Source organism: Antrostomus carolinensis, unplaced genomic scaffold, assembly GCF_000700745.2.
Source record: "Antrostomus carolinensis isolate BGI_N321 unplaced genomic scaffold, ASM70074v2 scaffold33347, whole genome shotgun sequence".
Classification (NCBI taxonomy): domain Eukaryota; kingdom Metazoa; phylum Chordata; class Aves; order Caprimulgiformes; family Caprimulgidae; genus Antrostomus; species Antrostomus carolinensis.
In genome coordinates, this window is record NW_010328616.1 from 29,641 (window position 1) to 46,347 (window position 16,707).

The 16,707-nt window shown below is 40.5% G+C and overlaps 1 protein-coding gene across 1 annotated transcript in view; it reads left to right on the plus strand.

Annotated features, from left to right (window-relative positions):
* Positions 1-708: 708 nt before the first annotated feature.
* Positions 709-16,707, plus strand: part of TNRC6C (trinucleotide repeat containing adaptor 6C) — a 46,246-nt gene continuing 30,247 nt past the window's right edge. The window contains exons 1-3 of the mRNA XM_029086045.1: positions 709-733; positions 6,365-8,966; positions 15,651-15,675. Of these exons, the coding sequence (XP_028941878.1) occupies positions 709-733; positions 6,365-8,966; positions 15,651-15,675 (2,652 nt within the window). The remainder of the gene's footprint in view (positions 734-6,364; positions 8,967-15,650; positions 15,676-16,707) is intronic.

A 16,707-nucleotide genomic window follows, 5' to 3' on the forward strand; every position in this document is an offset into this window, starting at 1 on the left:
TATCAACAACAGCGCCTTTGATTAATACGCTCTCATGTTTGCCACTTAGATCTTTTTCAGATAGAGGCAGGGAAGTCATTAAGGGCTTGGCAGCAGGCCAGCCTGCATCTGGGGCTTGGGCTGACTCCCTTCCCTGCCAAGCTGAGGATGGGGCAGGAGCTGAGGATGGGGCGGGGGCTTTCGATGGGGCAGAAGCTGTGGATGGGGCAGGCAGGAGGACAGCGGGCAGGAGGCAGGAGCTGCTGGCCATGCAGGCAGTCGGCAGCACCCGCATCTTCTCTTGGCTGACTTTCAAAAGCGGGAGAAAAGCAGCTAGGGTGCTAATTGTAACTGGGTCCTGAAGTGAAAATGTTTTGTGACAGTTGAAAGAATTTAAAGAGGAAGGAAGATCGGTTTAGTGTCAGCTGCAATTAGATAATCAAAGCTTAAAACCCCGACTCTGTTGTTCCCTTCGCCCAGAGTGGAGGAGCAGAGCGAGGGGAAGGGGAGGAGGGCTGTGCGTGGAAAGGGCATTTCCACCGCCAGCGCGACCGCGGCCCAGCCGAGCCTGCAGGTTGTCTGGGCGCAGGCTTGCAGAGAGAGATTTTCTTGGCAGCTCGACAGGATGAGGCTCACACTGTGCACAGCCGACATGTTGGAGCCGAGAGCCCTGGAGAACGCAGATGCAGGAGTCGAAGCAGCTCTGCACGCAATGTAGCGTCTCCTAGGATGGTTGGGCGACTCCTTTCTTCAGGTATTTTATTACCCATCAGCCCTTTTTAGAGCCAAAAAAAAAAAAAAAAAGAGAGAGAAAGTAACCCTAACCCTGCGAAAATAGCATCTGCTTCTGTTAAATCAATTTATTACACAACATTTCAGAGAGGGAGCAGCAGCTCCGCGTCCTAAGCTTTTGGCTGCATTTCAGCTTTGATAAAATGGCGTCTTTGCAGTGAGCAGCTTGCTAAAGATATGTTGCACTGAGCAGAAAAATGCAATTATTTAGTGTTTTCTACTGCTGCTTTTGTTTTGGAGAGGTAGCATTTAGTGGAATCTCTGCTAATAATGAAAAATGTTTATTTTTGCTTGTTTTCTTAATGCATTTAAAAGCTTTTAGCATCAGAGGAAAGGAACTACATTTTAATGTCGTAGTGCAGAATATGCGAACAGGATAACAGGCTTTCCCACTTACGTACTTAACTGTGGTTTAGTTTTAAAATAAATAAAACTGCTTTGTTCAGTGCTTCCATCTCTCTTCTGTCTTTCCACATTATGTACGCTATTCAAGATTCCAGTTTCCTAACATCGATGGGACTGAGCTGCCTCAGTGCCTTCAAATAGGTGACAGTTTTCAAATTTGTCCTCAGCCTCAGACAGCGTATGCATAGGGCTGGATATAGCAGATAACCTGAAATATTAACACTGCACTTCCCAGATGTGCTACTTTATTATATTTTGTTCTTCAGAATAGATACTCATCTCATCTTTTATTTTTCTCTTATGAAATTAGCCTACATTTGGTCTAGCATTGATCTAGCATTTAAAATGTTTCTATTTAATTCAGATTTAGAAAAAATGAATGCACAGATCTGCTCAGGATGAATTGAAAACTGTTTATTCTGGAGAGAGAAAGGAATTTGCCCTTTTTTCTTGACTTCCTACTCAGAATCACTAACCTCTGTGTGACAATCGAAATCCCCAGTAGGGCTGTCACTGGCCTTTGGGATTTTTCTCTCTTCTACACGTCAAAGCAAACAGCAGCGCCGTCTGTAATCTGGCCTTTGGGCAGGACAGGACAAGCCAATGAATCTGGTTGTTGTTACGCTGACCAACATGAATCGAAAAATAAAGCCAGTAATAAAAGAAGGAATCAGCGTTAGATCTGGTTTAAAATTAGATGAGCAAAACTTATTAATAATGTGATTCTCATTAAAAAGTTTATCCCAGGCTTTGCCATTTCGTGCCCTTTCCGTCCTTAAGTTCCTCTATCAGCTGAGTGTTATGTTATAGTTGAGGATGCATGATTTTACTGCGCAGCATTTGAAATAAATACAGTAACGGAAGTTATGAAGATACAGTTCATTTTAACTCAGCTGAATAAAAATGAAAAATATTATTGTAAATGTCATTTTCAGAGGACAGCTGAAGTTTTGGGTAAACTGCTTGTGCAGGCAAAGTATTTTACTTTTCTACGAAACGCGTGCAACAGCTTCTTCCATTTCACTCTCCTCATACTTTACATTTGTAATCTCTGTAAATATGAAACTGATTTTGTAACTAATTATTCATATTCATTATCCAGCCAAAAATGTATTCTATTTTTAATAAGTACTAAATGGAAGTTGGTTAAATATCTTAGGTACGGTATATAATAACACCAGCAGTCTCCTCCCACCCTATTGAGGATTTTTTTTTTTAAACCAAAACAGAACACACTGCTCGTGTTTATTGGTAACACTGATCCAAGCCCTGCAGTTTTCAGGTAGCTTGTATGATTGCAATGTGACAGAAGTCATATGCTTTAAAACAAATTTGAGCTGTTATTCTCAGATTAATTTTTCCTTCATGATTGCTGAAGAAATGTTGTTAATCAAGGGAACCGTATTTTTAAAAGGATGCAGAATTAAGATTTTGAAACGCAAAGTATTAATTTAAAAATCAATGCCACTTTGCGGTGTACCAGCACCAGGATTTGCTAACACAAAATACCTGTGGTTCCTGTTCCTGATGTTTTGTTTAAAATCTTTGTGCAGTTCACAGAGAAAGGATAGAAATGCTTCTGGTGGGTTGTGGTGCTTTATTTCTGACCTTTGCATAAATGAAGAGGAACTGATTCTTAAGAATTAATTTTTTAAATGTGTTTCCCATTTCAGCCTTAACAACTTTGAAAGTTAAAAAAAAAATATAAATGGCAGTTTTTATGAAGAGTTGGTTTCCTAGAAAGTTGGAGGAAATTTCTGTTTTCAAAAATCCCTATCAAACAATCAAACCAAATATCTAGATTTAATCATATAAAATATTTTGATTTCGTTATTTTTCCCAAATGTTTAAAGTCCTTATGGATTAAGTCGGACTCTGCTACTCTTTGGTTCTTTAATTTATAGGAATGAACTTCTTTTAATCTGGAGAAAATGGGAAAACGCCTTTTGGTTATTTGCTTTTAGAGACAAGAATATAAAATGTACTCTCTTCAGGATCAGTTCTGTTCGTCCAGCAGCAAAGTCACAATTTTTGCAGCTTTCTGTTTATATTGTGAATTTTTTCTTCATTCTCTTTATCTGCCCTATTTCTTCCAAATTTTTGTGCAGCAGTCTTTGGTGTTAGAACCAATTGTTCCAGTAACTATTTGAACAGTACCAAGTTATTGCACATCTCTGGTTTTGGTCTTTTTTTGGAATTTGTGACTTGTGAAAGGCACCAGCACAGTCCCAGTGGCTCCAGGGCAGGGAAGCCCAGCACAGGTACGCTGCTGCTCCAGAGCGGGTTTGCTCATTTCATGTCACCTGACAAAAGTATTGTGATTCCTGTCAAAGTAAACAGGTTCTGGTTGGTCAGTGGTGGTTGCTGAAGGAGTAATCTGGCTGTCAGTAAAAGGAACCGTGCTGATGGTACACGAAAGAGAGTAATTATGGAGCTGCCAGCCCTTGAAAAGCAAAGGGACTGGAGCTGCGTGTGTGCGGCTTCCAAACCAAACGGACTCTGTGTGATCCTGCCTGGAGTAGATGTGCTTGTCCAAGCTGAGGCACCTGGCCACTTTCTACTTTTAACATGGTCATCTCTTGGTCTTTATAGTTTTTCCCCTTCATTTTTTTTTTCTTCTTGTTTCTGACTGCTCTTTAAAATCCTGGTATCTTATTTAATGAACCATTTTGCTCCCTACTCTCAGGAATCCATCTGAGCTATTTTGTTATCTTCCTCTTCCATTCCCACCCCTTCCCTTTACTTTCTATCTCGTAAGTTCCTTCAAACTTAAGCCTTGCTTTAACCGCCATATTTGGGGAGAGGAGAAAGAAAAATAATTAACTGAAGAAGCATCTCAATTTCATCTCATCTTGTCGGTCCTAGTGTCATTTTTGTGAGTATTGAGACGTCTTATGGTGTGTTCTTGATCCTTCTCCGCAAACCTGCCCTGCAGCACCATGGTTCTCCCAGGCACTCGCACATGTAGCTTAGGCTTTGGCTTTGACAAGACCTTTTTATTGGAACAGTGTATTTCAAGCCACTTTAAAATCTTTCTGTCACATCTGAAATGTAGTGCTGAACTCACCACCCACAGTGTAAAAAAAAAACAAAATCAAAAACCTCTCACTTAACTCCTCTTATCTGATTCCTTGGTTGCTTCAACTTCTTATCTTTTGGCCTGGGCTGCCCTGGCTTTTTTCCTTTGTTCATTCCTACTTTGCCAAGAATCCTGCTTGGCTCATTTTTTCTGACCCTGTTGACCTTTTTTAAGTCATTTCACAGACTTCCTTTCACCTCCCATACCTTATCTGGGGTTCTGCTCTCTGTTTTAACACCTGTGTAGCAAATCTAGATTATCAGGTACATTTTCAACCGTTTTCCTTAGCTCTGTCATGGAACTGGTTGGCTTTATCCAGGAATAACATGTTGCTTCCTTCCCTTCTAGCCATTGCGTGTAGGGGAGAGAATCCAGGTAAATCCAAGTGGCTCCTTTCACATTCTCTTTTGGATTTGTCATACACATGTCAATTATTTATCTCGGCTTTTCCTGGCATCATGAGGAGACAGGTGATGAGCTAAGGCTGTTTTCCCTTCCCTTCTCTGACGTTGGTACTTTTGCTTCAATTAATTTAAGGTTTAAAAAGGGGGGGAGGAAGATGCAGTCTATCCTGATTTCATCATCTTGATAAATCTTGTTCTTTCATCATCTTGATAAATCGTCATGAGGCAACCAAATAATCACCCACCTTTCTTGAAAAGCTACAGGTGAAATATGTGAATAAGAAGACTTTGTCAAAGAGAGAGAGCTTTTTTTATTCTTGGAACAGGTTTTTTATGATATTCGAACACCTCTAATTGGAGGCAGGTAGAGGAGCCAGTCACACCAGAATATGTGTTATTTAAATTGATGCATATTAGGCATCCACTGTTAACAGCTTATTTGGGAGACTTGTTGCATCCATGTTCCCTGCAAAATATTCTTCATAAAATATTAAAGTTATGTTTATGTAGATTTACAGCAAGTAAAAATAATTGACATCCAAAATTTCTAACTTACCTATATGAAGTTTTCTGCTTTGTTTAGACAAGCAGATAAGAGGAGCTGTTCTGCAGATGGTCTCTAGTACATATCCCTAGGATCAGACTGAATTACTCGCTATAAAATTCCTGTCAAAAGAAACTAAAAGCAGTAATCTGTTCTAGAAATCATGCAGAGAGCAAGTAGGATAGTAAAGTAAATGCAAAAGCGTGACCTAAGCTTAAGTTCTTAGCATGAGAAGTGTTGTGTCTTCCAGTTTTACTTTGTACTCTCGCAAGCAATTAGATGCTGAAGAGCTTTTGTTTATTTTTTAAATTCACATCTATGTTTGAGAATGCGGGAGGTGCTCTGAGAAAACTGTCTTCTGACTGTCTGTACAACATGGCATCATTTGTCATTGGTTTGGGGCGAAGTTGAACTGTGTGTGCAAGTGCAAAGAATGTTTAAACCACATGTAAAACCCTTAAGAGTTAAATTTCTCTACAAAACTGTCTGTTATTTAGAAGTGCCCAAGGTCTCTGCTAAAACCTAAGTTGCAGTAGTGGCATTAAAGTATATAATTTATATATATATAAAGGACACTGAATAGTGAAGGTGACTCTCAGTGTTTGTTCCTTTATTTCAGGAAGGGCTGAAAACTTAAATGCAGTATGAATTTAGTGTTGAGTGTGATATAGATGTGTATGTAATATTCTAATGGCAGGCAGTCGTTTTACATTTTTTATTGGATGCTCTTTCTTTGTGTTACTCTGAAGATTGAGGACTCAGTCAAAATAAATGGTAAGAGTCTGCTAAGTATCCTTCTGTGTTTTTTCCAAATTTGAGTTTTAGCATTTTCACATAGCTTACTGTATTTGCTATCCTTATTTATTGCCTGCTTATTATTTTTACTAGTAGACTTAGGGATACAGAATGCTTTTGTTGCTGTTCTAAAACTGAATTGTCCCATTATTTTAATTGAGAGTTTTGCCAGATTAGAAAAAAAACCCTAAATATGAGCATCGTGCTTTATTATAGTGAGGAAAATTACTGTATTATGTTGAAGAATGTGCTCTAAATTTTATCAGAAGGCAGTGTTGTGACTAGCAATGTAAAATAGTGCTTAATAGAGGGCTTTTGCAGTACTGGAACAGTGGAGTCATTTTTAACCTTGTTGGATCCTTTCAGATCTCAGCCACAGTGGATTGGGAGACCATTATGAGAATTCCCACTGGGGACAGCAGCCCGCTTTCAGGAGTGAAGGCAACTGCAGCTGGGATAAAGTGATAATAGACAGGACTGACAAGGAAGCGTGGCCTTCCATTACCGGAGCCGAGACTGAGTCTGCCTCAGAATGTACTACAGACACTGACTCTGCCTCCAACTGTGGCTCAGAGAACAGTAGCATGGCTACAGGGAGTGCCCAAGGCAACTTCACTGGACATACAAAGAAAACTAATGGCAATAATGGCGCCAACGGAGCACTCGTCCAAAGCACTTCTAACCAGAGTGCCCTTGGAGCTGGTGGAGCAAACGGTAACGGCAGCTCGGCCAGAGTGTGGGCTGTGGCTGCGGGCTCCGGCTCGGGGCTAGCTCACTGCTCTGCCAGTGGCGGGGATGGAAAGATGGACAACATGATGGGAGATGGTAGAAGTCAGAACTGCTGGGGTGCTTCCAACTCGAATGCTGGCATTAATCTTAACCTTAATCCTAATGCCAATCCAGCTGCCTGGCCTGTACTTGGACATGAAGGAACTGTGGGAGCAGGCAACCCTTCCAGTATTTGCAGTCCAGTCAGTGCCATAGGTCAGAATATGGGCAACCAGAATGGGAACCCAACAGGCACCTTAGGTGCTTGGGGAAACTTGCTGCCGCAAGAGAGCACAGAACCACAAACGTCCACTTCTCAGAATGTGTCTTTCAGCGTACAACCTCAGAACCTTAACACTGATGGACCAAATAACACTAACCCCATGAACTCTTCACCAAACCCTATCAATGCAATGCAGACAAACGGACTGCCGAACTGGGGGATGGCTGTTGGTATGGGGGCCATCATCCCGCCCCACCTGCAAGGCCTTCCTGGTGCTAATGGAACATCCGTTTCTCAAGTCAGTGGGGGCAGTGGTGAAGGAATGGGCAGTTCAGTGTGGGGGATGTCCCCAGGTAATCCTGCCACAGGAAACAGCAATTCTGGGTTCAGTCAGGGGAATGGAGACACTGTGAACTCAGCATTAAGTGCTAAACAAAACGGATCCAGCAGTGCTGTGCAAAAGGAAGGAAACGGAGCGAGCGCCTGGGATTCGGGACCTCCTTCTGGTCCCGGGGTACTGGCGTGGGGCAGGGGCAGTGGCAACGGCGGTGTTGGTAGTATGCATTCTGGAGCTTGGGGCCACCCCAACCGTAACACCAGTAACGGTGTGAACGGTGAGTGGGGCAAGCCCCCAAACCAGCATTCCAACAGTGACATCAGTGGGAAAGGATCAACAGGGTGGGACAGCTCTAGCGTTACCAGTCCGAATCCTGCCATGCAGCAGGGCAGTGAACAAATAAACTCTTGGGCCAAAGCTGCAGCATCTGGCACCACAGCTAGCGAAGGAAGTAACGACAGCGGTGGAAGTCAAAATGAAGGCAGTACTGGGAGGGAGGGGGCTGGAGAAGGCAGGAGGAGAGACAAAGGGATGATAGACCAAGGGCAAGTTCAGTTGCCAAGAAATGACCTTGACCCCAGGGTCTTGTCCAATACGGGGTGGGGACAGACCCCCGTAAAGCAAAACACTGCCTGGGAATTTGAAGAGTCCCCAAGGTCTGAACGAAAGAATGACAATGGAACAGAGGCCTGGGGTTGTGCAGCTACTCAATCTTCAAACTCAGGGGGGAAGAACGATGGGTCCATCATGAACAGTACAAATACCTCTTCAGTATCTGGGTGGGTCAACTCTCCACCTGCAGCTGTTCCAACAAATACAGGTTGGGGAGACAATAACAACAAAGCACCAAATGGCCCAGGGGGATGGGGAGAGTCAGCAAGCTCTACTACTGTTAATAATGCTGCTGCTGCCAAAAGCGGCCACGCTTGGAGTGGGACCGCAAATCAGGAGGACAAATCACCTACCTGGGGTGAACCTCAGAAACCCAAATCTCAAAACTGGGGAGATGGACAGAAATCAAATCCGAGCTGGACTTCAGGAGGTGGAGACTGGACAGATTCATCATCTGTTCCTGGACACTTGGGTGATGGGAAGAAGAATGGATCTGGATGGGATTCTGACAGTAGATCAGGGTCTGGTTGGAATGATTCCACGAGATCTGGGACCAGCGGGTGGGGAAACGGCACAAACAGCAAGGCTAATACAGGTACAAGTTGGGGGGAATCTTTAAAGCCAGGCTCCCAACAAAATTGGGCTAATAAACCCCAGGACAACAATGTAAGTAACTGGGGAGGAGCTGCTTCTGTAAAACAGACGGGGTCAGGGTGGGTTGGTGGGCCAGTGCCAGCCAAACAAAAAGAGAACTGTGAGGCAACTGGCTGGGAAGAGCCATCTCCACCGTCCATTCGCCGCAAGATGGAAATCGATGATGGTACCTCAGCTTGGGGCGACCCAAACTACAACAACAACAAGACTGTAAACATGTGGGATAGAAATAATCCTATAATCCAGAGCAGTACCACAACCAATACCACCACCACTAGCACCATTATCAACACAAACATGGTTGAACCTCAACCATCGCACCAGTCAAGTGCCCAGCCAAACCGGTCCCCGCTGCTTGGTCCAGGTATGAAAATGTTTTTATAAGATACTTTATACCAGATTACTGAATGCTGTCTGGCCTGATCAGTGTATGAAAATGTTTTTATAAGTTACTTTATACCAGATTACTGAATGCTGTCTGGCCTGATCAGTGTGTCCTTACACAAAGATAGAAATCCTGTGTTTATGTCGTGGAATAAGTTTATTCATTTACTTTGAAGCAAGTCTTAACTTTTTGTCTCAAGGACAGAGCCCGTGGAACCTGCCTGACACACAAACTTCCATAGTCACAGTGAGTGCAAGAAAGGCTTGAAACAAGACCTGGTCTAAAATGTGCTAGATCCTTAGACTGATGATCTGTATTTATTTCTTCAGGTCTTCCACAGTTACTTAGGATTTTCTTTTAGTTCAGCCATTTGAGAGTTTGGGGTCTTTTTGCTAACCTTTTTTCTCTTATTTGTCTTCTGTTACCTTTGCTCAGTCTCTGTTCTTGATTAGACTCTGTACATCTGTTTCTTTTCTGCAAACCATATCTCTTGGCAACAGATGTTTTTTTACCAGTTGCATGAATCTAGGCTGTTGCTGTTTTCTCTGTCTTCTGTGATTCTCTTCCATACTTCAGGTCTCGAGCATGGGTAGTATCCTGGATTTTTATGTGATTCTCTTAAAGCTGATTGATTAAAGATGTTAATATTCAGGGTGGCTGGGAAGTGTTATTCTAACTTCAGCTGTGTTCCAGAGACAAGTTTTTAAGCATCCGGGCATTTTTCCAATCAGAGATGAGGTACTGTTGTAGGCAAGCAGCAAGGAATAAAAATGGGGAAAAAATGAAAAAAATGCTTAGCAGGGAGGTATTTAAATAAAAGTTACTAGCAGCCCTGCTCTATATCATGACCACAGACTTCTCAAAATAAATCTAATCTCACAATACTCTTTGAAATCCTTAATCAGATTTTTGTCTCCAAGTTTTTGTTTTGTCTTGGTCATGGCTAAATATTGACTTTTTATCCATGTTTTTCTTCAAGTGGGATTTGTTCTTCTCTTATTTCCATCATTTTTTTCTTTGATGTTTAGAAGTAATTCAAACTTACTGTAATGTCTGTGTAAAAATAGTCTCATGTTTCCTACTCTGGTTAAATATTTTTAACAGTTGAGGATATCTATTTTAATAAAATAACACATGCTCCAGAAAGGGAAATCTTTAAATGGGTTTGTACTTGGTCAGTCCAACATACATTATTTGTTTACCTTAAGCTTATTTTGTCCATATTTAAAACTTTACCCACGAAACTGAAAATTCAAATTTCTGAATTGTAGTGGAAGTATCATGAAAGTGGGGTTTTACTTGGTTTTGGGCTGGAGTTTTGGGTGGGGTTTTTTTTCCTTCAGCTGATTTTTGGATGATTAAATAGTAAAATTGTTTGTACACAGCAATGTATTGTTAACGCTGCTCAAATAACCTAACACCTTGCAGTGGAAAATTTATGGTTCCAAGTCCTTCAGATTTGGAAAATGGAATTCAGAAACCAATGTTGATCTACAGTGATTCCTCTGGAGAATAGATGGTAGCAAAAGAAGGGTTTCTTTGATGCAGTGTGTTTATACCATCAGAGAACTGCTTATTCATTTGTAACCATCCACTCAAGCTACCACAGGACTGGGTTAAAATGACAGTATTGTGCATCTTGCAGAAATGTTCATTAGAAACGTTCTAAGACACTAAAGCAAAAACAACTTTCAGAATAGACTTAAGACAGCATGCAAGAAGAGGATAAATGGAGTAACAGACAATTAATAAATTTAACAAATAATAAATTTAAGACAATTTAAAATATGGTTCTGATACTGAAATTTAGATCGAATTATTAAGGGCACAAGTTAGACCTTTTGTTGTGCATTTTTGCTTACAGACACTTACAGTTCTGTACATAGGTACAGATACAAAGGCCATACATGGAAATATTTTGAAGGATTGTTGTCTAATTGCAAATGGAAGCTAGGAGCAGTCCCTTGTCTCTTTATGTGTTATGCCTGTCTTTTGGCTGTGCTTGAGAGGGGCTAGCCTTGTGCTTATCTTACACAGAGAGAGCACAGAATGGAGTTAAAATGATCCTATTAGCTTCTCCAGTCAAAGTGCAGGAGACCTATTTTTAACACGGCGTGTAGCGCATCACAGCTGCAGAGGAATATCCTGTTGGTCTTTGTGGAAATTTACACAGACTTAAAACATTTACAAATCGTCTCCCATCTGGGACAGCTAAAAGATGAGAAGCGAGTAACAGGCGGCTTTCCTACGACACAGACATGGGCTTACAGTTTGTTGTCATGCTGTTTAGCCTTATTTTTTCCTACTCCAATTCCCCGACCCGTTGTCTGCATGTTTACAGCCTCGACAGTAAGGGAGACAGGAGTCCTGTAGCCAGGAGAATCTGTAATCCACAACCAAATTCCATCCCAGAACAGTTCTTTTCCACGTACAGCATTTCTGGGGAAGGCAGGATTGTGTGATTGAAGGCTGTACCACAGGGCTCAGGTTAGGTGCTCATCTAAAATCTGACAACACTTGAACTGAGTAGTTACCACTGGCTTTTTATTTCTGCATGGGCCATCACGTGCTTTGCCAGTCGTTTTTGTTGTTCCCTTTTAGTCAGGGAATATCACAAATAAGGAACCTGGCATTCTGTTCCCGTATGAATAGGGAAGTCTGGCGTAGCTGTAAGATGGAGCAGCCACGCATCCTGAAAGCAAAGAAGTGGATTTTAATTTTGCTGTGCAGCACTAGTTAGCTGTTCACAAAGGAGTAGCAGTCCCTTTTGGGTTTTAAATTTATCCTGTATTAGTTTAGAAATGAAGGCCAAGTTACAGCCTTGTTATTCAGGTTGTCACCCATCCCCAGAAGTTCTCCACATTCTCTGAATACAGGATTCAAAAGCTATGGATGGGAAGCAGATGTTGGTACACACTCAATGGAAATGCATGGTGCTCTAAGGTGTTTCTTTTTCTATTGGGGGTAAAAAAGGGGATAGATAATGTGATAAATGTAGTCCTTTCTGGTTAAAGGAGCTTACTCCCAAACCACTGGTGAGTTATTTAGAGAGACAAGTTAGTGGTCTTGATTTAGATTCAATTTTTATCTAAATTACTTGTGCATAATACTTTCATACAAGGGGAATAAGAAGTGAGAAAAGCTTTTGCAAACAGGGATGATTAAAAAAGATATTTTTGGATCCCAAACAGCACCAGATCCTTCCTCCAAGTGCTGAGGAGTAGACTTGATGCTTCCCTGTTCCCATTAGGTGGGTAGAGACTGGCAGGGTTAAAAAAATCGGCCGGTTTTCAAGGTGCCGAGCCTCCAGCTGAGAAAAGGAGCAACACACGTTGACATAGGCTTCCCTGTGGAGATTTGAGTTTGAAAATTAAGGTCTTTGTGGTTCCTATAGAGTAAGGAACTTAAGTTTTAAAAATCTGAGCCAGGTCTAAATTCTGAAGGCTCTGAACATCTCTTTGTTTCTTTTATAATCCAGTGCCATTGTCTCAGTGGTGACCTCCGTGTCATTCATAGTGTGTAATTTATGTGAAACAGAGAATGCAAGTGATGCATTTTTCTTACTTTTAACTTTGCCAGGTTGGATTTGAAACCAGATAAGTTTTGAGCTCCTTTAGGATGTTTATGTAGAAACCTAAAATCCTGTCGTGGGTACTCAGCCCTCTAACAGCCAACTTCTGGGGGACAGCCAGGGGACACTGAGAAATCTGCCCTCTCTTTTCACACAAAACGGATCTTGTTGCTGAAAGCCAAATAAGAGCTTCCCTAATGCCAAGCAATGTAAGAAGACAGGGAATACCTAGAATACCTTTTAGAAAAATGAAGACATAAAAGGTTAAGGGTTACAGGTGACTCAGTATATATATAACCCTCCCTTTTATACACACATACTCCCGTATAGCTTATTTCTTTTCTATTTTTAGCAAGCTAACTAGTGACTATTTAGTAAACAATCTCCTTTTTCTACCTAATTTATTTCTTTTTCATCTACATAAGGTTCTGATATTTTGGTTTGCCTGTATTGTAGTCATACACTCTGGTATTTATCACAGACCAAACAACTTCAAGGAAAACACTTTCTGCCATCCAAATGGCTATAGGGTTATTTTGAGGGAAAACAACTGCATCCTGCCACAGCTTAGTTAACATTTCACTTTCCCTGGAGGATTTCCTGTTGGCTGAGGCCTGATGTTAATTATGTTTTTATTTCTATAAAACAAAGCTCTGCCAATGTGTCCGTGTTTATTACTCACTGTGATCTTTTTGTTTCTTGCAATGCTAACAGTGTTCAAAAACGTCAATATTAAAACCTCACTAACTTGCCAAGAAACCCTTTAACAGAGCTTATCCTGTTACAACAGAGTAATTCTGAACAACATTTGTGCAGATCTCGGTGTTGTTTAAGGCATGGTTCTTTTTCTCAGGCAAGCCTATACGTGTATTATTTTCATAAAGAAAATACTTTTCTCTAAACAGAATTTTTGAAAATTTTCATCAGGTTCAGATTTTGAGACTATTATGAAGGCGTTTTCCTTCCAAACAGCTTGTAAAGGAGCTTAAAAGTAGCTTTCGGTGTATTCAGTGTAATGCCATTTGTGAGCTGCCGTTATTGCCAGGTATGTGGTAGCACTGGAAAGTGTCACACAGCCAGAGGTGGGCTGTTGGGACTACAAACTCTCTGAATGAATATTCCACCTGTGTCTGTTTCAAATACAGAGCACACCGAGTTATTTTAAAAATCTAGGGAAAACCCTGTTTAAAAAAGGGACTCCTCTGGAAAATACCATATAAATGTATTTTCCTCTCACCTGTAGGATTTTGTATCATTCATTCAAAAAAGTATCTTTATTCACCTTTTTAAGTTTCTAACATAGAGTCACGTGAAGTCATAAAAAGCTAATGCAGAGATACATTGAGACAGGTACTTACCACAGCGGGGAAAACAGCTTCGTAATCGAGAAGTACTCTGGAATTTATTTTGCAGTGCACAAGTTTTCTCCAGCAGCTTTCAGGTTTTATTTACTGATTTTCCTGTACTTAATTTGATCTTTTAAAGTAGTTTTGGAAACTTTCAGATGATACATTTTGTTTGCTTTTAGGTGCTTCCAAGTATTATCTTTTAGTAAAGGCTGGCTCCCTCATTATTTGTAATCCTGTATTATTTACTGCTCAGCGCATTTAAAGCACTTAACTCAAAATAACTTGGGCATTACACACCTGTGGTCTTTAGTCAATGTTGTTGAATTTGTAGTAAAGTGCAACAGAAGGACCAGTTCTTTTGAGTTTTTATTCTACAACCTAGCACCTTTTGCCTTTTCAGTATTATGAACTGTGTTTTAAGGTCAGTTTAATAAATTGAATTACTTAAGGGTTTCTGGTAGAGATTGCATGAACTCAAGGAAATACTATTTGTATTTGTGTTCTAGTTGGTGCTTGAGAAATGTGTTGTTTTCTGTTGCATTTGCCTGCAGTTAATCTTTTTCAGATGCCAATATGATTAAATACATGCAGTTGTCTGACAAGGGTGCTTCCTGAGTCGTGAGGCAGAAATTCAAATAAAGTGTTCCTTAAATAAAGTTGGCTTAAAGATACAAGTAGAAAGCTTGAATAAATATTTTAGGTGCAACACCAAGGATGTTGTCATGTTAAGTAGAGGTTCATTTCCGTACATATATGTGAGGGTCTGCAAGTTTGCCTTCTGTATACACTTTAAAATAGCCAGAAATCTAAGATACACTGGTAGAGCTCAGAACACAGTGTCGTTGTGTCAGATGGAAATCAGTTTAATGAAATGGAAATTTGGGGTTGTTTCAGGTGTATATTTTAAAACACAATGAAATTTTGCTGATGGTGGAGAAGCTTTATTAAGCTACAGGTCCTGAACATGTGGGCTTAGTCTGGATGTGGTTTATGTCATATACAGTTTTATCAGTATCTGAGGGAACTGCAGTTGCTTTAGGAAATAGAGCCTAAAATAAGTATTTAATATGGTGAAACTGGAGTGGTGGACAGATATGAGCCCATCTATTTGAAAGGAATTTTTTTCACTGCTAGCCAGTGTTTTGAGTCACTATTGGTGGCGTATGTTACCCGCAGTTTCTAGTAATAGAAATTCTGTGGAAATGAGGAAGTTCTTTAAAGAGCTCTAGCAAGAGGTCTGCTCAGTGTACAGTTACTGATATGTATTTCAAGGTATTCTTAAATAAAGGTCTGTAGTGGCGACTGCCTTGCCATTTATCTACCTACTCTAGGTGTCAGTTCGTGCAGAAAATGTAATGTTTTTGCTCTTTGAGACTTTTCCAGAGTATTTTTACAGATAGCACTGGGGAGCAAAAAAGGAATAGTGCTGCAGCAAAGTACTCATCTAGTCCTTAAATTATCAAAATCTGTTAAAAACAGTAATGGTACACTTTTATGCATAGTAACAAAACCAAGTTTCTTTCTTACCAGATCTGTTTCCTTGTTGTGAGCTGCTAGAATTTACAGGTTTGTCAGGGCAGTAGTTGATCGGAATAAAATACCCATGCTTAATAATATTAATCTCCAGTGAAAAGAGGGCGAGTTCCTGAATTAGCAGGCTAATTAACAGTGTAAGTTTCAAGCACGCTGAATTCTGCAATACTTTTTGAGATCTCAATTTCATGTAACGTAATACTTTTTGTGCTAATTGTAGAAAAACAGGTTACTATCAGATGTATGTAAAAAACCTCTGTTTTCTTGCCTGTTATGTGTCTGGCTGTTTTGTATACTTTCAAAAAGTACCTTGAACTCCATCTGTGATCCAGATGTGTCTCATCAGAAAAAAGACTTGTTTTAAGAGGTAGTGGTCATTTTAAATTCAGTTTACACTTGTGCTGTGTTGGTCAGTGTTGCTCTTAGGACTCAGAAGGTGTATGGCTGCTCTGGAGCATTTGACTCCAGTGCTAAAATGGGTGTCGTATGGATTTAAGCTCATTACATTCAAGCCAAGCCAGACTAAGACAGTTTCTTTAAAGTAGCTTACGTTTTCCAAGTTAAAATAATGCTTTGTAGGAAAAATAGTTACTTCTACCTGCCATTCCTCATGTTTTGACTATAGAGTGAAATTGTTGTTTTGTCTAGTTCTCTTCAAAAATTATATATATTATAATGTAGAGACTTGGTGATGAAGGGGTTCATAAGGAACACAGTCAACCATAAGCCGTCATAAAAGCTTTAAGGAATGCGTACAGCGTGTGTAATCTACGTTGAAAGTGGTAACAAACAAATATCCTACTCAGAGGGCACGAGAAGAGAGAATTGATGATTTATAAATAGTTATGAAGAATTAAAATGGCTTAAAATCTTTCAGTGAAACAAGACCCAACTCAGATTTGGGCCCTGGTCTCCTGAATGCTTGTGCTGCTGCGTGTGCTTCTCGAGCCCGGTTTGGTCTGCTCTGAGAAGTCACATTGAAGCAGCTGCTCCCCTGGGACCAGGTCTGGTGCTTACATGGCAGCCTGACTGCTCCTGGCTGTGTTAAAAAACACTCTTTTCTGTCTTGACAACTTGGCATTAGTATTCCATTAAGAAAAAGACTTCTGAGACCAAATCAAAGGGATTTTTTTATATGCTTCATTAGAGTCACTGTGTCTACTTATTGGTTCATGCTCTTTCCAAACAAAGACTTTAATAAAATGTCCATCTTTTAAATTATTGACAAAAGAATCCTTTCCTCTCATCACTGTTCTTCTCTCCTTCCCCTTGGTTCA